General features: G+C 53.7%; 1 protein-coding gene across 14 annotated transcripts; it reads left to right on the plus strand.

The window, feature by feature from the left end:
• Positions 1 to 64: 64 nt before the first annotated feature.
• Positions 65 to 27,480, plus strand: LOC119718424 (uncharacterized). Of its 14 annotated transcripts, none has more exons than XM_072023641.1 (6): positions 65 to 10,185; positions 10,853 to 11,033; positions 19,975 to 20,053; positions 22,062 to 22,153; positions 22,827 to 22,946; positions 23,822 to 27,480. In XM_072023641.1, the coding sequence occupies exons 1-5, from the start codon at positions 9,616 to 9,618 to the stop codon at positions 22,862 to 22,864; spliced, it is 960 nt and encodes a 319-aa protein (XP_071879742.1). In that variant the 5' UTR covers positions 65 to 9,615; the 3' UTR covers positions 22,865 to 22,946; positions 23,822 to 27,480. The 14 variants fall into 14 exon arrangements, 6 of the variants coding, with proteins under 6 accessions (XP_071879742.1, XP_071879743.1, XP_071879745.1 ...); XM_072023642.1 differs by having other exon boundaries at positions 25,350 to 27,480; XM_072023644.1 differs by having other exon boundaries at positions 22,830 to 22,946.

The following is a 27,480-nucleotide window of genomic DNA, read 5'->3' on the forward strand; positions in this document are numbered from 1 at the left end:
CTCTGTTTCTGTCTGTTTGTCTTTCTCTTCATAGCCTTGCCTGATGATTGATTTCTTTTGTCAGGCTGCTCCATTAGAAAATCATCAGCTCTAGAGTCAAGAGAAAGGAGAACAAATACTGACTCAAGTTAATATGTCCAGTTTGGCACCTTCCAGATTTGTAACAAGTATTTGTGAAGAGGGTTTTTATACCTCTGCTGGTGCTGGAATTTCACTTTATTAGATGAAGTTTTGCAGGTAAAGCTCAAAATGGACCAGAAATTATGAAATGTACTTTTGGGGGAGAGGTTCTGTAAAGGCAAAGCTCCTTTCCCTTTCTAATTGCTGTCCACTTTGCAAACTCTCAGGGCCACATTCAGGTCTCGTGCAGATTTAATTCTGTGCAATTTAAGGCACGAACACAGAGGGGGCTCAGCTGAGTTTTCTCTGTCCAGCTGAAAGGAGGCTCTGAACACCTTGCTGCTTTCCCTATCCTTTGCACCAGTGCTTCTGCCTGTCCACTTTCTGTCTTACTGCTGCTGGAATCAGCTTGCAAAATGGGATGCAGAGTTCAGAAATGGCTGGTTGATGTTCTGCATCCTGAGCTGTCCGGATCAGTAAGTCGCTGTGGGGGGCAGAAATCCCTGCCCTGCAGTGCAGCACCACTCATGCCAGCCCAGCCGACTCGCTGAGCCACCAAAGCTGCTTTATTCCCAATATACCTGCCCTTATGCTACCCCCTCATCACCCTGGGAAGGGCCTGCCCAGAGCCACCTGATTGCAGGGCAGTGACCAGGCTGCACCACATCCAGAGCTGCTGATCCCTGCAGGGAGCTGGCCCCGGGGCTGGGGGACCCCCTGAGTCCCCCCTTACCCCTCCTTGCTTTGTAGTCCAGCTTCAGCATCACCCCACAAGGTCCCACCACGTGGGTGTTGCTTGTTGAGCCCTGATCACAGGCACAGGAGGAAAATGATAACATGCAGAGCCTGGATGGCTCCTGGAAACAGCGGGCAGCTGGCCCGGGTTGGTGCTAATAACTGATTGCTTGTTAGCACAACTTGCTGCAGACATTTCTTCCTAAAGGGAAAAAAAGTTCAAAGCAACCTGCGTAACGCATAAAATCCCCTTGCCTTGGGGTTGCTTGCAGAAAGCCACAGGTCTGCTGAGGGTCCCAAAATAGCTCACGGTGGAGCTGCCGTGTGGGTTCCACGCGTCGCCAGCGCGGCCCCGAGGACAAGCACAGCCCTGTGCGGCCCTGCAGTGCCCAGCACACAGCACCCACGCGCCCGGCCGCTGCTCGGGGCTCAGCCGGGGACAGGGGCTGCTTTCAGGACGCGGCTGGAGTCACCGAGTCTGCCGCCGGCCCCACCAAACTCAAACAGGTTTTGTTTTATCGGGCCTTGGCCTGGCCGCGCAGACGCGCTGGGCTGCTTTTTCCTGTTTGCTTAACCTGGGGTTTTATAACTGGCTCTTTCTCTCGGCCCAGAGCCGCGTGTTTGGAGAGCTGGCGGGGTTTGGTGCCGCGGGTGTCTGTGCTCAGGGGGTGTCGAGCATCCTGTGGGGCACAGCCCCGCGCTTGGGGTAGGAGAGGAGCAGCCGCGGGCCGGTCCCGCTGGGTCCTGGTGGTGCCGTTGGCTTCAGCCCCCCAGGGGACAGCGGTGGCTTGAGAGCACACAAAGAGGCTTTCAGCCTTCCAGCTCGGGGTCAGCCCAAGCCACAAGTGAAGGGATGAGCGTTGCTCTGTGCTGAGCCCTGAAACGGGTCCGTGCTCGGGGCAGAAACAGCATCCCTCAGTGCCACCAACTGCATGGGGGCTGATGCCAGCCTTGCCCCCGCCCTGTCCCCAGGGCTCATCTGAGCCTGTCCTCTCGCAGCACGAGATGCTCAGCAGCGTGGCCATTTGCAGTTTTGAAGGAAAAAGATGAGAAAGCAACCAACAGGTAAACCTGTCCTACACACCGGAGCGGGGGGGTGACCACACTGCAGGGAGGATGCGGGCACAAACGCTGTGTCACACGTTCCTCCCTGCCTTCAGGCCACATGTACCAAACGGGCACCACCAGGAGTGTATTTCTGGAAGGGGATTAAAGAAAGCAGCTCGTCAGTAACCACAGAGAGCCTCCCTCATCTTGAATTTTTTCCTAAAAGTGTTAAAAAAGGAAACAGCCACCCCGGTGCAGGCAGCCCGCTGTGGTGTATGCCCTGACGTGGGTGCTTGCCCACTGGGGACACCGCGACTCTGGGGACTCGCCACGATGACTCCGTTGAGTCCTGGGTGTTACACTGCTCGTTTCTGTTTGCAGCGGGGCTTGGTGGCCTGCCTGAGCATCTGATCCCCATCCCACTGACCCCAGAGGTGCCTGTGGGACCATGGGTGCCACGAGGTGTCCACCTTTGCCAGAGATGCTCAGCATGGCCGAGCCCCATGAGGGCGCACAGATGAGCCACCCGCATGCTCCCCTCTCCCTGTGCCACCAAGGCTAGCACCAGCAGGGAGATGAGCTTTGCAGGGGTTTAAAACCTGTCCCAGTGACCTCTTGCAGCTGGCACCAGTGAAAGCTGTGGCCACGGTGGTGCTTAGCCCCTCGCCACAGCCTCAGCACCGCTGCGAGGTTTTGGTGCTCCCAGGCAGCAACCGGGCGAGTCCCGTGTGTGAGCTGCATTTGAACCCCGACTAATAGCTTAACTGCAGGGCTTGGAGCAACCTATAGTGCTCTCTGAACTGTAAATAATGTTTATGGCTCGATTGTGTTTTCCTAAATATTTGCCATAGTTCAAAACCAATATTCTTAATGCGTCTTCCTGCAAACAATGGAACATTTTGTTCCCATTACCGTGCGGAAGGACGGGGGTGAGCGCTGCGATGCCGCGTCTCACTCCCAGCATCTCCCTTCCTAGCATGGCTGGGGGACAGCAGCAGGCTCGTGATGGAGGCCGCTTTGTGCCCGTCAAGGTCTGCTGTAGTTCAGGCCCCCCCAAAAAGCACCAAGCAGAGGTTAAGGGGCGAAGCTCGGCTGCTGGGGGCTGCCGGTGCAGCTGCTGCCTTGCTCAGCCTTCGGGGATTCAGTGCGGAGCCTCCCGTGGAGCATCCCTGTCTGTGTGAGCACAGGAGCTGCCGGCTCTCACCTCGCTGCCAGATGTTATTTGAAGCATTTCATGATATTTTTTTTTCCCAGTTCTCACACAGCTGAAATTCAGCCCTGGGGCCGGATGCTCTCGCAGGGCCACGGGCAGCCCCGGCTGCTGGGCTCTTGGCAGGGTGCTGGGGTGGGGAGCTGGGGGGGAGCCCTGTGCAGCTCTGATCTCTCAGGCTTGGCAGGATGATGGAGCCTCCTGTGGATGGGGAACCCGGGGACTTTGCACCTGCAACCCGTGATGGTTGAGCCTGCCCCATCCCCATCTGTGCCCCATGAGGGACCAAGCTCCCACTTCGTGCATCCTCCTGAGCTAACTCTCCATTAAAAGCTCCCCCAGCCTCTCCGGCTGCTTCCCATCCGCGTTCATCTCTAATGCAAACAAGCTGTCCCTGTCCGGGGCAGGATCCGTGCCTGCCCCGTCCATCCCGGTGAGTGACGTTGCGAGGGCGCAGCGGGGCCGGGGGAGCGCGGCCGCGTGTCCCATGGGGATGGAGCCCCCCTGCACCACGGCCGCTCGCGGGCTGCTCACCGGCAGCTCACGGGGTGCCCCCCCCCACACACCCCGCTTTAATTAATTTCTTTTGGTTTCCAACCTCTGGGTCAGGGATAATGGAACCCAGACTGTCATTTACATTCCTGTTTGTTGTGCGTGGCGCTGTTTAAGGTTTTTATTTCTTCTCCCTTTTTTTTTTAAATCTGAAATTCTCGCTCCACTCCGGAGTGCTGGCTGGAAGATAATATACATTCAAAGGCAGCGAGGAAGGTGCACGCAGGGAATTAAATTAGAAACGTTTCCCTGGGACAAAATTTTTAAAAAGAAAAGGAACAATTATTTTGAGGGGGTTAGGAAATCAGAACCACATTGTGTTATCTGTTGACTGGAAGTTTTCTTGGAGAGGTTTTTTTTTTTTTTTTCTTCTCTCTGAGCTATGCACTGGACATAAAACTTTGTGGCGTTCCCAAATCAACGCGCCATAAATCCATTTGAAAGATAACTCTGTCTGAGGCCTGCTCCTGCCAAGTCCCTTTCCCTCAGATGCTGCAGAGGATGGGAAGGGGACACCCACCGTGCACCAGCCGGGGGGATTAGGGTCTGGACATAAACCACGGCAGCTCCCCAGCACAGGGTGCAGGTCTGTCAGTCAGAACAGCCCCTGGCTTCCCCCCTGTGACAACTCTGTTGTGTTTGCTCTGCTCTCCCAGCCCATCCCCTGATCCGGAGTCAGACCTAATCCCACTCCTTCCTCCGGTTCCTTCTTGAGGTCCAAAGTGGTCTCAAAGCCGCTGGTGACGAGGCCAGGGTGCTGCTGTGTGCCTGCCCCATCCTGGGACTCCCAGGCTCCCACGGCAGTCACATCCATCCCAGCAGACACGGGCAGATCAAATTAAGCAGCTTTTCTTTTTCTTTTTGTAGAAAAATGTGTCTGACTCACGGGTTGTTAGGAACACGTCCTCCAAAGAGGCGACCCGGTGTGCGTGCACCCTGCGTGGAGCACTGGGGAGCCGCGCACCTCCTGCCCTCCCCAGCCCAGGGCCCAGCTGCATCGCGGCACCAGGGCTGTCTGTCTGTCTATCTGTTTGTCTGTCTGTCTGTCTGTAAGGACAGATGGCACTCTCGGACCCCGAGGAGACGGATGAGTGCCATCAGGAGGGCTGGGGCAGGTGAGCCGTGTGTCCAGCACCCCCTCTGGGGTTGACAAGAGGGTGCCTGCTGAAATACTGGGTAGGGGGGCGTTTTTAGGCTAAGACCAGGGGTTTTTTTGTTTGTTTGTTTGTTTTCCTTTTTTCCATGATTACAAACTTGAAAGTTTTGGGTTTGTATTTCCACCCATTGGTGGTGTTGGGTCCTGCAGCCTTGTCCAGGCTGCTCACCCCAAAAAAGGGAACCGGGCTGTTTTCATCCTATACATAAATGCCCGGTCCTGCGTGGCTGCTGGAGAACACAAGTTAATATACACGGGCAGGTGGAATTTAGTTCTCTTGTACACAGGGAAAGGTTAAATCAATCCCTACTTGGGTAATTTGGGAAAACCCAGCAGTGTGGCTTTCAGAGCAAGCTGAAGGTGTCCACGCCAAGGGGACAGAGGGGTGGGGGGCTGGATCAGGCCATTCAGGGTCCCCAGAGGGGCCGAGCCCTTCGGTTGCATTATTGTTCTCCCTGTCGTGTGAGGCTTTGGCTTGGACTTCACTGAATATAAAGTTGCAAAGGCTTTCAAGTTTTTATAGATATCTCCCTGTCTCCGAGCCCCGCAGGAGAGCTGTCTTCTGGAGGTAAGATGAAAACCTGCGCCGTGTGTTAACACGCAGCATTTAGCCTCCCACAGGAATTTCAGACAGCTGGAAAATCTTTCGTGATGGATTTCTATTTTGAAGTTGTTTCCAAACACAGGAAGGGTCGCTGTAAGACAGCTGAGCTTTCTGCGGGGATTAGCGGTAGCAAGGTGATGTGGGGTGGAAATGCTTTGTGCTGCCGACACCGACAGGGTGGGTTCTGTCACAGGAGCACGGGGAGGCTCCCGTCTCCATCACCATCTCGCTGCTCCGTGCACCCTTGGAGAACTTCTGCCCCCCTTCAAATCCCCTCAAACCAACACCCTTCCTTTAAAAAAGACCCCTAGGGTTGGTCTAAAAAAACCCTAGGGCTGGGGCAAGAAGTCCTTCCTCATGTTTGATTTTTTGGGATCCACACAGGTCGTACTTTGAGACCTTTCTCTGGATAGCGGCGTGCATTGGAGCAGCACCTGGGGCCGTGGCTCTGCAGCAGGGCCAGCAGTGAGTCCTGCAGGATTCACCAGGCTCATACCTGTCCGAGCAGCACCGTGCACCAGCCGGGGACCTCCTCGTTCCTGCAGCATTCCTAAGCTGTGTTTTTTTGTCGTGAAGCAGCCAAGCTTCAGTCTGTGAGTTCCCGGAGCCGTCTCGGTGTGCCTTCCCCACTCGGAGCTGCTTTTAGAAGCTGGCTTCGCTTTAACACATATTAAAGGAAAGAGCTTTTTTCCTTCCCAGTAGATTAAGTTTGGCTAAACAATTCAGTGTGAACTGCTGGGCATGAGGCAGAAACCTGTAGGCTAAATTACCCAGCTGCTATAAGTTTAGACCAGCATGGGATGAATTTCAGGATCGTATATTAGTTTTCATTTAATCTGATTATTCTGGGCTGGAGTTCCTGGAGGGTCTTCAGGTTATTGTCAGTCAAAAGAATCTTTAAAAGCTTCCATTTGCACTAAACTTTTCCCATTAGAAGTCTATTTTCATTATGGATCAATTTTTATTTTAATGAAAAAATTATTCCCCTCTTTTTTTTTTCTTTCTTTTTTTTTTTTTTCCAGATGGGTTAAAAATGAAGCAGCAGCGGTTGCTTCCCTGCTTTGTGTCAGATGTGCAGCCGGGGGGGGGACTGGCGAGGTCCAGGCACGGAGGGGTTGGCGGGGTCTTGCCAATCAAAATGCCATTTTCCTCTTCGGGCGAGGATCTGGCGTGGCTGAAAGACCTCGGGCGGGCGAGGCGGAAAACGCAGAGCCCTTACCCTTGGGATTTTAGTTAAAAAAGCGATGTGGAGGTTTCCAGAAATAAACCCCAAAGCCGTGTCCTTTGTTTATGCAGGGTTTTGCACTGGATGTGCCAGCCCAAACCCTGTGTCCCCGCGCTGCTCCAGCTGGCAGTCCCAGCACTGAGCCATTTGGGGCCAGCGCCGTGCGAGGCTCTGTGGGGACCCGCTGCTGTCTCCTTGTCCCGGTGCCTCCTCACTGCCAGAACCTCTCAGCGGGGCACGATTTGCAGGGGGGTGATGGGGAGGAGGGAGCTGAGCCGTGGAGCTGCACATCCCAGCTGAGCACCCTGCGGGTCCCCGCGGGTGTTGGGTTTTGTGGGCAGCCCTGGCTTGCTGGGGACAGCCCTGGGCACACGGTGTTGGTGCTGTCAGAGCTGGACTGTGGTCCAGCCGTGCCTCAGTTTCCCTTCATGCAACAGAGGAGATTTCATGCTCTCCGCAGAAATAATGCAGATGTTGGTCTGGTTTTGTCTGGGGGGGGATTTCTGGGCTGCTCTCTTACAGCAGAGCCTTCCTCCACCCAACCACCCTCTCCATCCGACAGCCCCCGACTCCCCCATCCTCCACAACCTCCCATTTCTTCCTCCCCAGAGCAGGAATTTGGGAGCAGCTCTGCAGCAGCCAGGGGATGCTGCAATGCCCTGCACATCATTTATTCGGGGGGCTTTCCCCTCTCCCCCCCTGCACGGAGGAGCCTGCTTCCTCCGCGGTAGCTGCTCCGGATAGGATTGCACGTCGCTGAGCTTTTCTGTGTGTGTAACTGTTGCTGAGACAATTACGTTAAAATCACACCACCTGCAAGCAGTTAGTTAGAATAATAAATAAGTGATAGATTATCAAATAAAGTGTTCGCTTCAGATGAGGTCATCCTAGCACCGTGTCGCGGGTCTCGGAGGGTTTGCAGGCTGCTTTCCTGCCGCTGATCAGCTAAATAGCTCTTGTATCAGTCAATAAAAAACTTGTAGAGATTAAAGAATCAATTAGGCATTAGCCGAAGGGGCAAAAGCATAACCCAAACATGCTGATAAAATCCAGTAGGTGATTATGGGAACGGTTCCTATTTCATTTTACGTTAGGAAGGAATAATTGCTCGTTACAGAGCATGGAGTGGCCTGGCCTGGAGACTTTTCCAGCTTTATAGGGAAGCAGGAGGAAATCCTGGTGCTGGGCTGACAAACGCGGAGGCACGCCGTGCGTTAGGGCTGAATGGGTGGGTTTTGGTGCGTTCTTTAAGGAATGGCATTTTAGCTCCAAAAAGGGAGATGGGGGAGCCTGAGCTGTTGTTTGCCACAGCCTCACCTGGGGAGATTTCTGCCCCAGCCAGAAAGTTGCCTGCTGAAGACAAAAGGCCATGGGCACACGTTTGCAAACACATTTCTGGACCCGAGCAGCGCTGATGCCCACCGATGGGCTGCACCCTGCGAGGCATGGGAGCATTTGCATTCACATGCATTGCGCCTGGCAGATGTCTGCTGTTGGTACACGCACAAATTTTGGCTAACCAACCAAAATCTGATCAGCTGAAAAAGCATTTAGGGATGCATACATTCCAGCCCTTTCCAATATTTCCCATGTGGCCTCCTATTTTCCATGAAAACACATCCACAGCGCCAGCTCTTATCTGGGCGGCTCGTGGGGGGAACCGGGCTGTGCCATGTCACATTTTGTTAATTCATGCTAACATTTCGTCTCTCCGCATACCTGTCTGGCAGGTGAGATGGGGAATTTGTTTTTTCCCTTTGTTTGTTTGTTTTTTTTTTTTCCTTTTTTACAGTTCATATACCAGCAGGCCGTGCTGTGGCTGCAGGCAGATTGCTTCGGGTCACTTTGTTTTAGGAACGTGGGGGGAGTTTATCCCCGCTTTGTTGATGAGGTTTGGGCAGAGCTGTGCCATGGGGCACGTGCACGAGGCCAGGGCGTTGCCTGGCCTGCATTTTTCCACATTCACCCAAATAAATAAATAAATAAATAAAGCCCAGAGCTGCAAGACTGGCTCCCCGGCCGGTGCAATGCCGTGCGGCTCGTGCTGGAGCTCGTCTTGCCCAGCTGCAAGGCGGCCGCTGCTGCCCAGGGTTGGGTTTCCAGTGCAGGGGAAAAAAGAGCCCGATCCTCGCTCGGGGGCTGCGCGGCTAATCCCCTGTTTATTCTCCGTCTAGCCCAGACGCCCACGCTGTCCTGAGCTTTTGTGTTCCTTAACAAGGTCCAGAGTAAAAAGATACCTCTGCGGCAGCTGCCTGCCGCTCCTGGGGCCGGCACTGCTCCGCCTGGCCGCAATACTGAGCTTTTATTTCACCTACGGTGCTGCACGGACAGCGAATGTAGTGCAGGAAGGCTCTGTGGCTGCTGACCATACTTATAGTGCATGAGCAATCCCATGTGCTGCCCCTGAGCTGCTGCATTTCAGTGGTAAAATAATCTTTGTCTCCTGGGGCAACTTACAGAGCCAACTGCTGTTCTGGAGCTGGGGAAAGGGGAGCATAAGTGGGGAAGTGGGATCTGCAGCTTATACATCCCGTTACACTGCCAGTGAAGTGTTGAAAGATGCAAAACTAAATAATAATAATAGTAATAGAAATAATAATAATAGTAAAATAGTAGTGCTGAAATCCTAAGGGAGATAAATATACTTTGGAAATGAAATCAATGAGCGTTCTCATCTCCTGGAGTAAAGTAACTGTTTAAAAGGCCGAGATGGTTCTGAAACCTTTAAATAAATTCAGAGGTGACTGAATGATTTTAAATGACTTCAGTCTCTGAGATGGTTTTGCAAAACCCCAGATGCTGTGTGAGGGCCCTGGGCGCTGTGTCCCACAGGTACCCCCCTGCCTCCAATGCAAAACGTGCCCATAGCCCACGTGGCAGAGCCACCCAAGGCAGGGCAGCAGGGGGACTTTTCAAATAGGTGTTTTTCCAATTAATAATTTGCTGGAAGTGTGTTTTCTGCAGCCATGCTGGGCACCACGCTGGCCTCACAGCACCCTCCTGACACAGCCCTGCTCACGGGGCAGCGCATCGGCCACCGGGGTTTGCTTCTGGAGCTGGAACCAGGTGCCAAGAGCAGACACTGGAAAAAGCCAGAAAGGAAATCAGAAGGATTCCCATCCTTGACAAAGCGGCTGCTTTTCATAAACAGCTTCTCCCCATCTCCAGGAAGGCCTTTGGGAACGACCACATGCCGTGCGAGCCCTCCGCAAACCGTCCCGTTTGTGGGGCCGCAGGTGCCCACCGCAAGACCAGCGCAGACAGCTGGGTCGGCTCCTTGGGAGACCCCGGCACCCCTTCCCACTCGCTCCCCTCCTCTCATTAATTGCGTTTTCTGTCCCTTTGTGGTGCGAGCACGGCGGCTCGAGCATGCAGCTGTGCGCCCGGCGCGGAGCAGCCATCTGCAGCACCCACCCTGGAAGAAAGCCTCGCAGCTGCGCTCGCCTGGTACCGGCGGTACCCGGACGAGGTCATTCATCACCAGGAGCCCGGGCAAGGAAGCTTGGCAGGGAAGAGGAGGACGGCAACCACAGGAGGCAAATTTTAAAGATACCGTGCGGGTGGCAGTTGTTGTATCCGCAGCCTGAGCTCGTTTCCTCTCGCTGCTTGAGATGAGCAGTGATGGTCCCCGCCGGGGCTGGGAGCGCCCTTTGTGTCCTGCCTGCGATGGAGCAGCCCCAGCACGGCTCCATCGAGGAGAAATGACCCAGGGCTGGGGCCAAGAGGTGGCAGTGGGTGGTGGGGTGGGTGTCCCCTCTCTGTGCAGCGTGAGAAGCGTGGAAATGGGGAATGAACAGCTCGGTCCCAAGGGCAGCACGTTGGGTTATGCTGGGAGGGTGCCTTCCCTGCTGCCCTCACTGAGATCCCTGCTGCCTTGCCCCAGTCTCTAGACCCACATACAATAACAGGAGAGCAAAAATGTGTGAGCTGAGCCCCGTAGGTACTGAGGTGCACCAGCCCCACTGGTTCTGGCTGTGTGAAATGCAGCAGCTGCAGGTCCCGTCCCCCCCCAGCACCCGTTAGCAGCACGGCTGGCTGGGAGAGCAGCCACGGTGATGAGCCAAGGTCCTGGGATGGGGAGCTCACGGTCACCCCCTGGGCCTCCTCCCTGGCCACTGCTTGGCCTAGCAGGGGAGCCAGCAGACACCCAACAGTGATGTCCACTGCAGCTCTGATGTTGCTTCTGGTCTTCTTGGCCCCCAGGTCACTGGAGAGGAGGGTTGGTATCAGGAGCTGTGTGAGAGCCATGAGCTGAACACCCCAAAACAGCATCTGCAGGACCCTGACGTGCTCCAGTGGACACAGGGTGCCACTGCTGGACCCTTCAGTGGCAACAGCTTCATTCGGATAAGACAGGACACGGTCACCTTCCCGGCAGAGAGAGGTGAGAGTGGGGGAGCACGGTGCTTGTCCCCAAAAGGGACCAGGGGATAGGGTGCACGGGGGCACCTGCAGAGCAGAGAGCAGCAAGACCTTGTCCAGCAATGCGCATCACTACTGGTTGTCTCTCCGTGGGATGCCCTGTCTTTCCTGTTTACTTGTTATTTTGGAAATGGAACAATAAATAATTTATCGCTGATCGGTTGGCACGCGTCCGACTTGTCAGTTAAGGCGATTTTAACTGGCCAAGTGTCAGGGCAAAAGGCCAGGAACGCTGTGTTAGGGAACAGTCAACAGCACAATTATAAGATTAACACCTTGTTTAGTGGTCAGATACTGTCGAGTGGTAAAAGATTGCCCCGGTTTGTCTCTATAGAGCATCGCTCACAAATTACCTTATTAAGCAGGATCTCACTCGCGGTCGGCTCCCTGCACCTGTGTCCTCAGATATTTCCATTCATGCTGGAGAGGAGGCCAGCACTGCCGGGGCTGCTGGGGGCTGCGCAGCTGCGGCAGCATTATTCGCTCTTAGCATATTTGCATATCAATGAGACTCTGATTAATATTTAAAGAGCCAGCTGTCCGAGCCACCTATGAAAGAAAAAAAGCTCTGTTAGTGTTTTATCTATTTTATTATTTTTTTTTTAAGGGATAACACTTACTGCCCTTTATCAAGTACGCTTCATTTTTAACCTCCCGCCTATTCTTTTTATTAAAAAAAAAAAAAATGCCAGGGGAAAAAAAAAAAAGATATGAAACGCCATTAAGGAGTTATCAGTGAATTAGTTGTGCTGCTCTCAATGCGTCTCAGTGCCTTTGTGCCGTGCTTGCAGCTGCATGGCGCAGGTTTGCAGGGGCCACGGGGCCGGCGGGCGCCCATGGGAACCGCGGCTGGGGGCAGCTCCGGGAGAGCGCTGGGGGCTCGGCAGCGGGTGGCAGGGCAGGGGCTGCCTTGCTGGGGGCCTTTTCCCACCCTGGGTTCCCCTCGCTGCCGTGGCAGAGCCATCGGTGGTGTCGCTGCGCCCCAGTTCTCCTTGCATGTGGGCACCCGAAATGCTCCCGCCACTGCGGGCTCATTGGGGTGGGCTGGGGGCTCACTGGGGTGGGCTGGGGGCACAAAGCCACTCTGTTCATGCCATGTGCACCGTGTGGTCACTGTGGCCATGTGGCTGGTGTGGGCACGGTGAGCACGGTGACGGGCTCTGGTTTGCGCCCCACCAAAATTCGGCTACGGGAAAGGAGCAGGACACAAAGGAATGGCTCGAGCAGGCTAATCAGCTGAAATGCCAGCAAAAAAACGAGGCTTGGTATTTTCTGTGCCTTCTCAGCGCTGTTAATCGTCAGGCCTTTTTGTTTCCCTGCTTAAAAAGCTGTCATTTTAATAGGCTATTCTCTTGCCGTTTTTTTCCTTGCACGTTTGTCAATAATCCTCAAACAGCGGAAGCTTTGTTATCCCAACTAATTGGAGTCAAGTAGGGCTCTGATAAAAGATTTTTCGCCACCAAGCCCTGGGAAAAATGCAAAAGGATTTTAATTTTCAATAAAATATGCAGATAAGTAGAAATTAGCAGTGGGGAAGGGGGTCTGGAGGCTGCGTGAATAATGGTGCTGCTCAGACGGCCGCGGCTCGAGGGACTTAATGAGGACTTCAGTGGGTTGTTTGCGTTGCTGCCGGCTCTGCGGGGCAGGCAGGGACCAGAGGGTCAGCACATGGACCCTGTTGGGATGGCAGCGTCCCCCCCGCACCTGCCTGACTGCCACCACCACCCTCCTGCCTGTGCTTTCCAAGGGAAAAGGATCACTCGGGTACTTTTTTTTTTATTGTAACCAGTACTTTTTGCAGAGGTGGGGTTTATCTGGCAGGTCGCACCCGACTGCAGCTGGTGTAGAAATATTTCAGGTCGTGCTTTGTTATTTTTGCACAGGAATGGGGGAAATTGGGGCCTCTGTTAGGACGGCATCGCCGCGGGACATGTGCAGCTCCCAGTACAGGCACGCGTTTGGCTGTGGCCAGGTTTGGTTGGGACACACAGGGACTCACTGCTCACTGCCTCCCCCCTGCAAGCACCACGCAGGAGCTCCATCCCGCCTTTCCCAGCAGCTCAGAGCACTTCTTAGGACGATTTGGCACAACTAATGCCTCCCAGCAGATGCGCCCCATCCCGCTGGGATGTGCTCAGCCCGGGGCAGGAGGCAGCCGCACGCAGCCGCCGGGGAGAGCAGGAAGGAACCGGTGGCCCCGTGGCCAGCTGAGGACGCGGGGAGCAGCCCCCCTGCTGCCAACAGCCCGCACGGGGGGCTCGCAGAGGGCCCTGGGGGGAGCACAGCTGAGCCGTCACCTGTTGGAGCTCAGACGGCTGCAGCTGCGCCCGGCAGCTTTGAACCCGCTGGATTAGGCAGACAAGAGTGCCCCACATGCACTTGTGCTCCGCATGCCAATGCCTTCCTCCTCCTCCTCCTCCTCCTCCTCCTCCTCTTCCTCCTGGCGCACGCCCGCAGCCTCCCCGACCCAAAGTCTCATCCGTGTTGGAGCAGCAGAGGTGTGTGGAATTCGGATGATTTCACAAAACGCACCGTGCCTGGGGAGCACATCATGCAGACATCGCGTCCAGGGGCCGCATCGAGCCTCTCTTCTGTTTTTGGCCCCAAAGTGAGCAAAACGTGGTGTTTCCAGGAAAAGCTGATGGCTCAGCTGGCCGGGAGCCCACCGCCACTGTCTGCGTGGGTAAAATCATGGGAAATCTGGGAGAAAAAAAAAATAAAAGTTATATATTTTAACTGGGAGAGCCAGCATGTAGTCACAGCCCAGTGCTCAACTGCAGTTTTTCAGCCCTTTCCCATCACCTTCCCACCCCCGTTGTGGTGGGGCTCACAAATCATCTGCACCCTCCTTCCCCTGTTCTGTCTCGCCCTCCTCCACCAGGCATCCGAAAACCCAGGGGTGCTCCAATTCTGCCCTCAGACAACAGCAGCCCAGGTGCCCCTGAGCCCTTGTGGAGCTCAGCGCAGCTTTTTGGGAACACGGAGGCTGCAGGCACGGCTTTGCTGCCCCAACCATGCTCTGCTGCTCCCCATGGGCTGCCTGCCCTGGGCAGGGGGCTGGGAGCTGCCCCCATTTCTCATTCCCTGGTTGAACGTTGCGGTGCTGCTTGAGCTTCAGACAAACCCAAAGCCCATGAGGTTGGTGGAAGCAGGTCTGAGGATGGCCTCGGTCCCCAGGTGTGTTGCTCAGGATTTGCCCTGTGCCAGTAAAAGCAGAGAGGGATCAGTTTGGGTCTGGGTTGCTGGGTTTTTATGTTTTTCAAGCTTTCTTCCCCGCGCTGTACTTTTAAAATTGACGAGTTTTGCTATCTGTTCCCCACCCTCATGCTTTTGGTCTATTTAAGAGCAAGACTGTAACATTAAGGTGATTTATAGCAAGCTCTGGAGTGGAAGGGCAGAGAGCTGGGTATTTTTTTCCTTTTCCTCAGGTGAAAGAAAACCTCGAATGTTAACTCATGAGACATTACAACGACTGCTCCTTCAATCCTTGATTTACGAGCTCAAATTTATGAGTTAAAAATTATTATTCCACTCGCATATATTTTTTCCCCTGGCCGTTTTAGTGCTTGTGAAAGGTGAGGGTTTTGACAGCTCCTGGAAACAAAAGCCTTTAATATCTCCCCGAGCGAGGCTCTCCCAGGCAAGAGGAGAGCTGCCAGGAGGACTTTCCCTCGCCGCTGCAGATATTGGTCACTCCAGCCCCAGCTTATCCAAACAGAGCAGAAAGTTGGCGTGAGATAAGGCAGGGCTAATGAGCAAAGTCTGGTTTTTGTGCCTCTGGGATCATCCTCCGCACCCAGGGAAGATGGGCTGGGGAGCACGGCTGGCACAAGGATGCCCATCGCAGCCCTGCTCCTGGCCACCTCCAGGCTTTTTGGCAGGGGATGCGCAGGGCACTCTGCTTTGAAACCTCTTTCTGTAGTGCAAATCTTACAAAGCACTGTGAGATCAGAGAAAGATTCAGTGTGTTACCCATGATGTGGGATGTCTGCAGCCCTCAGCCTGGGTTTGAGGGGATAACCCGGCCCCACAGCATCACCGGGAGGTTTAAGGGCACGTTGCTGGCAGGCTGGGGGAGCCCTGCTTGTGTCCTTCACATCAAGCAGGGAAAATCAGGCGTAGAACTGAGTTTTCAGTAAAGAAGCTGTTTATTTCCAGAGCACCTTTCCCATCACATCACAGCAGCCGGGCTGTGCCGGCTCACCCTCCTCCCCCCAGGTGGCTGCTGGATTTTTCTGATCACTTTGGTGACGAACCTACCCCAGCCCTGACTGACACCAGAGTCTTGGGCTAACCTAAGCTGGCAGCAGCCTCTAAAACGTAACATCTGTGAAATACCAGTGAGCAAAAAATATCCTCTTTAAAGCATATGTTGCGCAGTGGCTTGGAGAGCCTGGGGATTAAAACCTTTGTGGCACTCGGGAAATAGTGCCAGAGCCCCTGCTGCACTTCATTAAAGTACATTTTTGATGCAGCTTGCCTTATTCAATAACAATTTAGTTGACCAAAAACCGAATCAAAAGGGACAGACAACTGCACAACGTTTTGTTGCATTTGCATTTTCTGCATTTTTTTGTGTCAATTTGCCATCCGCAGCGCTGGAGATACAGCTCTGCTATCCGAAATGCAGCCAAACCACCCCCAGCCTGGGGCAGCAGTGCTCGTCCCATCCCTGGTGGCTGCCTGTCCCAGGGTCACCACACCGCAGAAAACACTTCTGGTTTTACTGGCCACGAAAATGAAAAGCTGGGGTTTGGGCGGTTTGAGTGTCAGAGCAGAAAGGAAAAGTTGTGCTGACCTTGGCTGCTTCCTGTGGACATTTCCATTTTGAGGGAAAAGGCATTTTTCTGTTGAAAAACACACTCTTGCAAAGAAGAAGGATGGCTCGGTCAGCTCAGGACCAACACGGATGGCTGCAGATGTTCCTGGTGCAGATCTGTCCCTGAGGACGCGTCAGGGCCCAGATGGGACAAACATCCCACATCCCGGTGGCTTTACGGACACCTGGGACTCTGGAAGCCCCGAACATCTCTTCCACTTTACGGAAAGTCATTGCAAGAAGTGAGCCAGTTTCAGGGTATGAAATGGCAGCGCACATGGCATCGAGTTGTTTTCATCTCCTTCACCAACCTGCTCCTACAGGCAGATTTTCTTACCCTCAAATTTGCTAAAAAAAAAGAAAAAAAGAAAAAAGAAACAACAACAACAACAAAAACAGGTTGAGGTTTTGTATTTCAGGTGTATGGGGTGAATTTTTTTTCTTCATGCAGGCAGGGCAGCTGAGGCTTTGCTGGGCATTGGCTGCGCCGTGTTTGAGCCACTTGATTTGGAGAGTGGAATATTTGGGAATATTTTGAAATGTAATATTTGGAAGAGGATATTGCATGGGCTGAGACTGCAGGCACTTCTCTATGTGAGTCTGTACAGGGCTGATCTGCCCTGGGGTGTGTTTTTTTGGGTGAGAATCCCCTTTTCCGCCCTTGTTACCTGCCCATGGGCAGAGCAGGTGCTGCACTCATTGCAAGCTACGTCCTGCAGGGTGGGCACAAGGAGTTCAAGATGGAACAAGCACCGAGGGCTATTAAGGGACATTTTCCAGCTTCAGGCATCTCTGACCGTGCCTGTTCCCTCCTGGTGCACCAAAGACCAGACTGAGGGATCCTTGGGATCCAGCAAAGCCCTCGCGTTCTCCATCCATGCACCACAATGTTCGCACAACTTTATCACCATGGGCTCCCTTGTGTTGGGTGAGCTGGGGAGCAGGACAGGGCTGGGGATGACGTGAAGCCATGAGCGATGCTCCTGAGGTCAAGTGCGGGCAGAGGGGGTCCCAGGGGAGCCGGGCAGCCAGGTCCAAGCGTGGCCCCACCACGTGCATCTTCTCCAGGAGCAGCCAGCCAATGTTCCCACAGCGTGTGTCACGGTTCCCTGAATAACCAAGGCGTTCGTACAAACAAAACAAAGAAACCCTCCGTCTCTCCGGAGACAAGTCACAAACAGAAAGCCAGGCCAAGCTCATTGATAGAGCTGTGCGCGGTGAATCACTCAACCAGCTGTAGTTGAAGCAATTTGGGTCAACTATGCACCCTGGCACAACTCCACTGGCTTATCTTGCCTTTCACTTGTTGTACCTCAGCTGAGAGCTGTGCGGGGCTGTCCGCTAACTGGCGAGTCCTTGGTGCTGAGGGTGGGTACCTGCATGCGCAGATTTACCTGAGGAATACGCTCTGATTTTTTTCTGCCTACCTATGGTGATGGCACTTTTATTCCTGGCTCGTTTTTCCTGCAGCCACACACAGAGAACAGCAAGAGCTGTGTGAGCAAGGAGTTGCACTGAGCTGCTCACGTCCCCGTGGGTGCAGGGTGCACTCAGAGCCTCACAGGTGTCCAAACAGGTCTGTAACATGCCCCGTGGTGCAACACCGGGGTGCCAGGCATTGACCCACCTCTGTGAGCCAGCACGGGGCTGCAGCGAGGTCTCGGCGCAGCTCCCGATCAGCGAGCGTGGGCCCAGGGGACCTTTCTCCAAGATTACATCAGTAGCATGAGGATGCTGAGTGTACTGTCTGGGAATCTAGAAGACGAGGGTTTTTTTTCTTCAAGATTATGTATATGATAAAATATGTTCTTCTGACTCTTTTTTGGGCCGCCTGCAAGCAGGGATGTGCTGCAATAGCGGCGCTGCCTGCTTGCCCCGCACCTGGGGCAGTTTTGTTTGCTGAGATGGGGCAGGACAGGGCTTGAGGCTCGGTTCCCCTTCTCCAAGCTCGTGCCCAGTTTGGTACTGGTGGCAGAGTGGCTGGAAATGGTGTGGCTGGGCAGGAGGGGTGTGCACAGCACTGGGTTCTCGGCAGGGGCTGGGCGCAATGGAGATGTTTGGCAGCTCTGGGTTTGGGTACCACCATCAGGATGCTCCGAGCAGGGAGCAGCTCATGAGGGCAGCTTTATTGGTGCTGTCCTTGGAGCTGCTAGCTGTCTGCGTGAGGATTTCGGTAGATGAAGCGGGCAGCGTTGTGTGGCAATAGAACCTGGTGTTTCCAGCCTCCTAGTAGGGGATTTTACCCCAAAAGAGGGGGCGAGGTGGGAGAAGGATCCAAGGAGGTGCAGCTGGGAGCCTGCCCAAGATATGGTGCACACAGAGCTCAGCCCAGCTCTACACGGGGTCCTGGTGCAATGCGGGACCAGAATTGGGGGGACGAGGGCACAAGGGCAGCCCAGGGGCTCTCTGTGCGGGGACGAGCTGCTCTGCACAAGTGTTTGCTGGCAGCAGGGGGGAGGCAACAAGGATCCGGTTCCTCAATTTGAGGCTAGCTGGAAAATGAAGGTCTGCCCCCGGGCAGCTGGGAATTAGCTGGGGGGAACTGCAGAAGGGGGCAAAACGCGGGGCTTCCTTCGGCCAGGATGACAGGAGCATAGTTGAGCATCAGCCAAGGCCTCTCGCAGCCCTGCGCCCCGCAGACAGACTCCACCTCCCGCAACAAGCGCCTCGCGCCGGCTTGGCAGCGCCGCTGCTTCTGGCAGCCCCCTCCCGAACAGCCTCAAAACGTGTCTGACAGATCCAGGGTGAGCTCTGGTCCCAAAAAGGGACGAGAGGAGGGTGCCGGCAGGACCCACACCAGCTCTGCTGCCCGCGTTGTGCCCTTCCCGTGGGTGCAGCCTGGCCAGAAACAGGTGGGAGAAGGGGATGGGGCTGAGCATCACCCTCGGTGCTGTGTTGGAGAGCCAGGTTGTGCCCTTCAAGCCCTTCTGGATGGAGGAGGGAGGTCAGGGCATGTCCTTGTCCCAACTGGTAGCCCAGCGGGTTGCCCTGGTGCCCACTGAGCCTGCCCAGGGCTCCTGGCTGGCAGGAGGGATGCTCGGAGGGACAGCGCTGGCTTGCCAAGCCCTGGTGTGCTGGGGATCAAAGCATCTTTAAAAAATCAAAATAAATTGCTCCCTTTCAACGTTTCAGCAGGGAACTGAAATTTTAGCGCTGGGGAAAAATGGAAGAAAAATTTGTCAGTGGGGATGTCGGTGAGTCGCTCGGCTCCTCTGTCCTCCCCCCAGCACAGAGCAAGAGGGGATTGCTCCACAACTGCAGTTTTCACCCAAAGAAATTAAAACAAACAAACAAACAAAAAGGGAAAAGAAAGAAAGAACACTTGGCCGTGTTTTTCATGGTTCCCTTCCCCCTCCTTTTTTGATCGTCTCTGTCTTGTCCAAGCCTGGTAGAGGCCGACAAGTGAGGATCTCACCCGTCCTTTCAAAGTAGCGGGGAGGAAGAAAGCAGCCTTTGTGAAGGGCTTTCTGAACTTCTCTGTTCTGGGAAGGTTGGAAATAGCACAAAAACATCCTTTCTCACTATATTGTGTCGCTTCCAGCTCTAAGCTCCACCATGACCCAGATGTTTAGATGCTGATGCTGAAAAGGAAAAATAAGAGCTACGAGAGAAAGCCAAGAGAGGGGGGACGCTGTGTGAAATTCGCTTCTAGAAACCTGCTCTGGGTTGGGTAGGATGCTTTCTTTTAGGATCAGAAAAAAAGAATTAGTGAAGGAGATTGAGACGTTGTGAATCAGTCTGAACTCAGTGGGTACCGCGGTGGCTGTTAGGCCAACTGCACACCTCCCTCCATGCAGCTGTGTAGGGTGCTGTAGGACACTGAATAGTCAGCTTTGAATGTGTTCAGGATTTGTTTCTATCAGGAATTTTTGCTGCTTTTTGATCCGATTCTCCTCTTTTCACCCCTCTGTTTTGAAGTACCATTTTCCTTGGTGTGAGTGCATCATTTTGCTTTTAAAGTTACCTTTATTCAGGAGGAGGGAGCTGTTTAGGTGGATGTAGGAAATAGCTGGTACTGCATACTTGGTTGGACAAGGAAAGTTAAGTGTGAAACTCTTCTGTATTGTCTCTTTCCTCTCTCTAGGGCAGCGAACCCTGTGTTGGGGTGGCAGTAGGAGCAGGAGATGGGCACCGTGCTCACCCACAGGCCAGGCATGTGCCAGGTGGGTGTCCCTGTGTCCCCCACAAGTGCCATCCCTGGGTCTGTCCCCAGGGTGTGAGTGATGCTTGTTGCTTTGGGGTGATGCCTTGTGGCTCTGTGACTGCTGGGAAAATCCCATGCTTTGCTCCTGTGCAGGCTGCTGGGGGCAAGGGGGTGGATGCAGCAGGGAGGGCGACGTGGTCAGCACCCAACGTGGGCTGTGTGGGGACAGGGAGGATCCGTGGACATGAAGGTGACCCCAATTTTCTCCAGTGATGTGCCCTGCCTTATGCTGCGCTTCTGCCCATCCCTAAGCTTGCTCGGATGTGCTCCTGCTCACGGCGGGTCCCTGCAGTCACAGTGTCCCCACGCACCCCCCTCACCATTCCCCAACCCTTGCTGGACAGAAGAGCGGTCAGAGACCCGGCTCCCGCCCTCCCTTTCCCCCAGTCGTGCTTAATTCAATTTGCTGCTCCCCAAACGGCTTCCCATAGTTTGACCATTAACAAATGGACTTGGCCAGAGGCCCCGGGGACCATTTGCATGATAAACCTTCTGCTGCGGCGCGCGCGCCAGCCCCGGGCACCAGCGAGCCACGAGGGCCCTGCCAGCAGCCCCGCGGTCGGCACGCCAAGGAGAGGTGCCAAATCTCAGCCAACCCGTGCCAATTCGGAGAGAAAGGGGCGAGGGAGCTGCACACAAAGAGCGGTTTATAGCCCGGCCGGGCACCTGACACTGGGAGGAGGGAGGGCTGGGACGTGCTTAGCCCTGATAATCCCCGGGTTGAGTTTAATATATATATATATATACACTTTTTTTTTTTTTTAATCAAAAGCACAGCAACAGCTGGGGCTGAGGCTTTCCAGGAGATGAACTCATGAACAACTGTTCAAAATAACTTTATTCGTACTGCTATTAGATCAGTCCACTGGGGAGCAACCAATTATTTTTGATTACTCGAGGCAGATAAGGCTGGGGTAGAGCCGAGAACCACGCGCTGCGAGGGAGAGGGGCTGGAGGGAGGCACCTCCTGGCTCATGCACGCTGGCTGCGATCTCCCTGGCAGGGTGAGGGCCCCCAGCCCCTGTGGGAGCCCCCAGCCCCTGTGGGAGCCCCCAGCACATTGGGTTTGAGGGTTTTGCACAAGGCTTTGCAGGTGTGCGTGGTGTGGGCATGAAGGAGGCACAGGTGTGCTGCAGGCAGGCAGGTGGGGTTGTTTGCAGGCAGGTGTGTGTTGTTTCCACCTAAAAACCAATTAACGGTAATGCTGCTGAGCTCATTAGCCTACCTGTGGCTGGCCCATCCACTTTGTTTGCTAGCCCCCAGCATGGAGTCAGCCCAGTGGAGCACAGGGGTTGAGCAGGGCAGGTCCTGTCCCAGCAGCTGAAACAAGCTGTGCCTGGTCTTGGTGCAGCAGTGCCAGCAGGAGTCAGCATGGGCAAGGAAATGAGATGCTTCCAAATAATTTACCACCCTCTGCTTGCACAAAATCCATTTGCACGGTGGGTGAGGAGCAGAAAAGGGGGGTTGGGGTCCCTTTGTGCTGCTCCGAGGCACAGAGCTGGGCTGCTCGGGGCGCAGGACCTGTGCAAGCTCCGCACTGCCCCAGGGTTGGATTGGGTTGGATTTTTCCATCTCTTCCCTTACTGGGCTGGGCTGAGCATTGCCCATCACCCAGTGGGCACCAGTATGGGGTGGCTGGGCCGGTGGCATCCTGCTGTCCCTGCCCCAAACCTTTGACTTTCCAGATTTTGCTGTGCTTGGTCGCTCGCCCTGCCTTCATCCCTCGGGTGCTCGGGGTTAAAGTGCGTTCAGTCAGCTGAGGCCAGCACCGGCCATTTCTGCTTTCCAGCATGACATCAAGCAAACCTGAGTGTGCGAGCAGCTAGCCAGCAGAACGGTCTCCCAGGGGAAGGAAAGGTGGAAGCTGAGATGCTGAAAACTGGGCTGCAGGGAACAGCCTGCACTGGCCAGGAGACAGACTGCATGATCTAATAGGTCTTTTCCATTTCTCGCTCCTGTGATTCAAGAAGTCCTGTCACTGGGGATTTTTTTAAAAATAGACTGGATGAAACACAAGACGGTGGATGGACAGATCGGTCCTGCCTTGGCCGGGGGACAGGTTGGTCTAACAGGACTTTTCCATCGCTCTGTTCCATGATTAGTCAAGACAAGAGGAGAAAAAGGAAACTGATAAACTCTGGATGGAATTACTGTTGTGTTTGCCTTAGTCAGGTTATTATAATCCTGACATCATGTCTTGAAAAGAAGACTGGAAATAAATCTCTAGCAGATAGGATCTGCTTGCGGGGGATGAGGGGTGCGCGGGGCTGCAGGGAGGCAGGAATCAACCCTTGCCGGGTCCCCCTGCCCAAAAAACCTCCTCTGGGCTCCCAGCCCTGCAGAGGGAGCAGGTGGCTTCCAGGAGAGACCGCGCTCCTTCTTCTGCCTGTGCTTTCCTGCCAGAAGCACTCCGCCTTGCAGGAAACAGCAACAAAACAAAAAAAAAAAAAGCATTTTCTGAAGGATGTTTCAAGGTGGTGTCTTTCCTGTGAGGTCTTGCTGGTTCCTGGAAGACCTGGCTGCTCTGTGGGGGTGGCACAGGTGCCTTCGGGGTGTAAATCAGGGTTTTTGGTCCCTCTGCTGCTATGGGTGGGTGCAAGTCCCAGGGTGAGGCTGCCCCAAGCTACATCAGAGCCCACAGAGCCCCGGTCCTTACTGACCACAAAGGTCCTGGTGGAAATCACTGTTTCAGGGAGACAAATGAAATATTCTCCCTTTTTTTTTTTCCTTAGCAGGTCTCCACGAATGGCAGGTCTCAGTCTGGAACTGATTTGACTCCAGTCACCAGAGCCGCTGCTACCAGGGATTTTGTAAGAGTCTGCAAGGCCTTTAATCTCTTCCCCTACAAATAGGTATGATGTAAAACCCAAATCCTGACCACCTCGTGGTTACGAGTCCTGCAGCACTTCCTGCAAGAGCCAGGAGCGTGAGCCCCGGGGTCCTGGCCAAATTCCAGCGTGGGAATTTGCCTCTGCCCCTGGGTTCCTGCAGCATCAGCTCCGCACTGCTCGCTGCCAGGGCCGGGCTGTATCCTCACAGCAGCCCCTGTGCTGTGGTGCTATGCCCCGAGAACAATGCATTTTTTATTTTGTTTTGTTTTGTTTTTCTCATTTAGTTTGTTTAGCGAGTTCGTTTTGTTTGGTCTGTGGAAACATGCTCCACTGCTCTCCTGCCATCAGCCCTTCGTGGAGCTGCCTCCCTGTGCTCCCAGGGCTGCTTCTCATCGTTCTGATGCCAAATCCCCAGCCAGCTCACACCTGCAAAGGAGAAATCCAGAGCAGGACAGGCAGCCCTGCTGCACCCTGCCGAGGTCTGGCCACCTCCAGCCCAGAAATTGTCCTGGCTAATTCCGACCTGGCACAGGGCCGAGTGTTTACGGGTTGAAACATGAAAAAGTTATTTTTTTTATTTATTATTTTATTTTTTAATTAAAATTTTAATTCAATTCTGCCTGTTGTGTGAGATGGAGCACTGCAAGCACTGCAGCCTGCACCCAGCACCATGGGAAGCTGAGGAGTGTGCAGGGAGATCCTCACTCCGCCACCAGCTTTGGGCTCCTGGCAGGCAGCAGTGCCCTCTAGTGCGGCTGCACCTGCTTGGCTTTGGGCTTTTTTCTTGGATTTTGGAGTTTTGTTGTTGCTGTGGTGGTGGTGGCTTTTTGTTTCTTTTAATAAGAGTCATCATCCCATCTGATTTTAATTTATTTTTTCCCCCTGACCCACTGGAGCTCTGCAAACGCCTCTCCTGGCACCGTGCCCCAGGGAGCTGTGAGCATCCCTGCACCACGCCACGACCTCACAAGCACCCAGCTGTACCCCCCGGGAGGGTCACCTGCCTCGTGTCCCTTCTCTAGCTCAGAACCGTGCCTGGGGATGACAGGGATGTGGCAAGCAATGGATTCATGGTCCCTGTGCTCTCCTGCCTGGGGTGACAGGGAGGTCTCCACGAGGAATTTCGGTGCAGATGTTTAATAACAGCGGGACACGTGAAGTCTTGTTCGCCTTCACGGCTATCGGTGCTGCTCAGCCACGCACACGGTTGTTTTCCTTGGCTCTGACAGAGAAACGCGCTCCTCGAGGACTTTTCATTAAGCAAAAATTTATGAGAGAGGATGAAAATCATGTTTTACTGTCTGAGGGCTCAGTCAGTGCTGTTTCTTCAGACGTTTTAGTAATTCGTCTTGGCAAGGACCTAGAAAATGTCTCCAGTGGAACAGAAATTTCCCTTGGACGCTTGGAGTCGCTCGCATCGGCCGGTCCCGTCCCCAGCGTGGACCGCTGCCCGGATTAACGACCTGCCCCCCCGGGAGCCGAAACAAAAGCGAAACACCTCGCAATTTATGTCCAGTGAAAAATAACGTGCACATGATGTAAAGCGTTATTGGGATTTGATGCTAATTTTAGTGGTCACCTTGGCTGCGTTTGAGGAAGTTGCCGGCGCTGCCAAGAGCAAATTTACCTGATGATGAATGAGGAATCAGAGCATAAAATAAATAAATATCAGCAACACCTTTTTTTTTCCCTGCTTTTTTGGCAGGTTGGTGTCATCCAAGGTCACACATTTGTGCATTAGGAGAACTACTGCCAGAGCTTAGCGCTTTAAAGTCATTTCTGAGTGAAGAGCAGCATCTTTAAGGGCTGAGTCTTAAAAAAAAGAGTCCAAAATATTCTCCCAAAAAATTCTTGCCATTGGCTAGGTTTGCACATAAGGTGTTAATCTTCTTCCCTCCTTGTGTTCCTTCTTAGGCTTGGAAGCAGCTTGCTATGAATTTCTGCAAAAATTCCTTGTTTTCCTCCTTAAATCCAGGGCTGAAAGCACCCACGGCAGCCCCGACCTGGAGAGGGGCAGGGCAGGGTGTCCTGCAGGGGAGGAGGTCGGGCCATGGGGTGCCCCTTGTTCTCCTTTCCATGGCAAGACCTCTTTAAACTTTGGTTTTCTGTGCTCTAAATGGAGAAAAGGAGGGTTTTCTGTTTGTTTTTCAACAAATCGCAACAAGCAGGAAAATCTTTTGTTTCCATCAGCGCTTTTCTCAGACAGAGCCCGTGTCCCAGCCAGCTCCTGGCACGAACTCAGGGCTGGAGCCAGGCTCCGGCAAAGCAAACAGCACATCCCAGGGCTGCCTGAAGCACCCCGAGGAATTTCAGCTCCCCGCTGAGGTGCCCTGCCACTGTCGGAGGACAGACCCAAGACCTGGGGGAAGTACAGCCATCCCAACCTTTTTTTGTGATTTCTTTTATTACTTTGTCCTCCCACAGCAAACCAGGAGGGAGGTCAGGAAGAACAAGCGTTTTCAGGCTCCCGGCACTGCGACGACAGAAAGCAGACCTCTGAGCGCTTGCCCCTCTGCGAGCTTCCAAAAACCAGTGCAAGCCCTGGGCAAGTCACAGCTACAGAAGGGCTTGCAAGCAAAACCAACACGAGCCTTCCTGCATGACCCCTGCTCCTGGGGTTCAGAGGGCAGCAAGTGTCACTGCCCTGGCTCCCAAGCTGTTGCTAATTACTGAAAGCATCTCTAATAAACCAGGAAGCTCCCCTTTAGAAACCACGAGCCTTATTTGCGTGTAGTACCAAGCATTCTGTGGTTTCGGAGATGGCCTTTCAAGATTTGCTTTTTTTTAATTTTGCTTTGTTTGTTTTTATTATTTTATTTATTTTTTTCTTCCCAAAGAGGATGCGGGAAGGGGATGTGTAAGGCTGCCGAAATAATGCAGCCCATGCAGGGAGGGGACGTTTGCGTTGTGTTAAGCAGGTTCCTCGGTGGAGACGAGGCACGGCTGAATTTATAGCAACCCTCAGAAGAGAATGATAAATGGAAGCTGTAATTTTTATTGGGGAGGGGGACAGATCATGGGTGAGGGAACAAAATAATAAAAAAAGCATAAATTAGAAGCGCGGCTTGACGGCTGGGAGCCGAAAGTGTTTGGCTCGTATATAATGTGCGTTTCTCGTGGAACATGATCCAGCCCAGCGCATGGAAATTACCTGCAAAAAGACTTTCTATTAAGTCATATTACTGTGAACTCTCTCTACAAGGGCTCCGAGGACGGGTGCCCCGAGAGGCGCTGCTGCTCCTTGCTTCCTGCTGCTCCTGACCCACATCCTACAACAACCGCCCGCCCTCAGCTGGCCCATGCGGTGCTGCTCCGTTTTGGCACATCCATATATTTAATATAGACAGGATGAAAGTCAGAGAGCAGGGCCAGCACACCTTTTAAGCCCAATACAAGCCCAGTGGGACACCCTGTAGCTCTCCTTAGGAGAGGTTTGGATGGTCTGCGGGCAGCTGCTTGTTCTTGCACCCATCCAGCATAGATGGGTGCTGGTCCCCATCCTATTCCAAGTGCCCAGGGGTATGGGGCAATGCTCTGCCTCTTGGAGCCACTGTTTTTTAACCAGGAAAAAATGCAATGTGCTACGAAGCAGCGCTGTGGATGGCTCCAGGACCCTCCATCACCAGCAGAGTGCAGGAACATCACTGCCAGGACATGCAAATATCACTGCTGGGACACAGGAACGTCACTGCCAGGATGAGCAGCTCAGAGGACATCGTGTGTGCCCCTGCCCATCCCAATGCCAGCAGGAGTTTGGCTGCTCACAGACCCTTCAGATCTGGGTGCCTCTGGGATGTGCACGACCTGCAGCAAAGTCATCTGCAAAGCCTTGCCTCGGAGAGAAGTGTTAAACCAGGAGAGCTCCTCCATGCAGGGAGGGTGGCAGGGAGCAGCCTGGAGGAAGGCAGGAACCAGAGGCTTTGGTGGACCCACAGGAGAAACAGCAGAGTTGAACGGAGTGACTCTGGGTCTGTCTGATCAAATAACCGGAGTGGGAAGGGGCCGAGCATCTTTCCATGACACATTTCCACCCTCCACACGTTCTCAAGGAGCGGCAGCCTCACAGCACCCCAGACTTCCCAAGTCTCGTCCTGACAGCCAAGTTTGCCTCTAAACCTGACCGGTTTCTTTGGGTTTGAGTCCATCTACCGATCCCTTTTTGATGCCAGAAGTGCTTCCCTGAGCCAAATTTCCCTGGTAATTGTCCTTTGGATTAGTTTGGAAAATTGCATAAGCCCTGGGTTAGAGCTGGCTGCGTCTCTCATCCGAGTGCCTAAGGCTTCATGGGGCAAAGACTAAAGAGCTGTGAAATGCAGAGATATAACAGATGTTGACATGTAGTGAAAATACTAGACGCAGGAGCCTAAGATAATAAATCTGAAAAATTAACACGTAGGAGAACGAAAAAAGGAGCAATATGTTTTGGTAATCATTCTGAACTGCTGAACCCTTCTCCTGCAGTTCAAAAATCTCTGGTATTAAGCAGATGTCATTCAACCAATGATTAACACATTACCGAATTTCTCCAGTCGTTTAATAAAAGTTTTACATAACA

Source organism: Anas platyrhynchos, chromosome 15 (genome assembly GCF_047663525.1).
Source record: "Anas platyrhynchos isolate ZD024472 breed Pekin duck chromosome 15, IASCAAS_PekinDuck_T2T, whole genome shotgun sequence".
Taxonomy (NCBI): domain Eukaryota; kingdom Metazoa; phylum Chordata; class Aves; order Anseriformes; family Anatidae; genus Anas; species Anas platyrhynchos.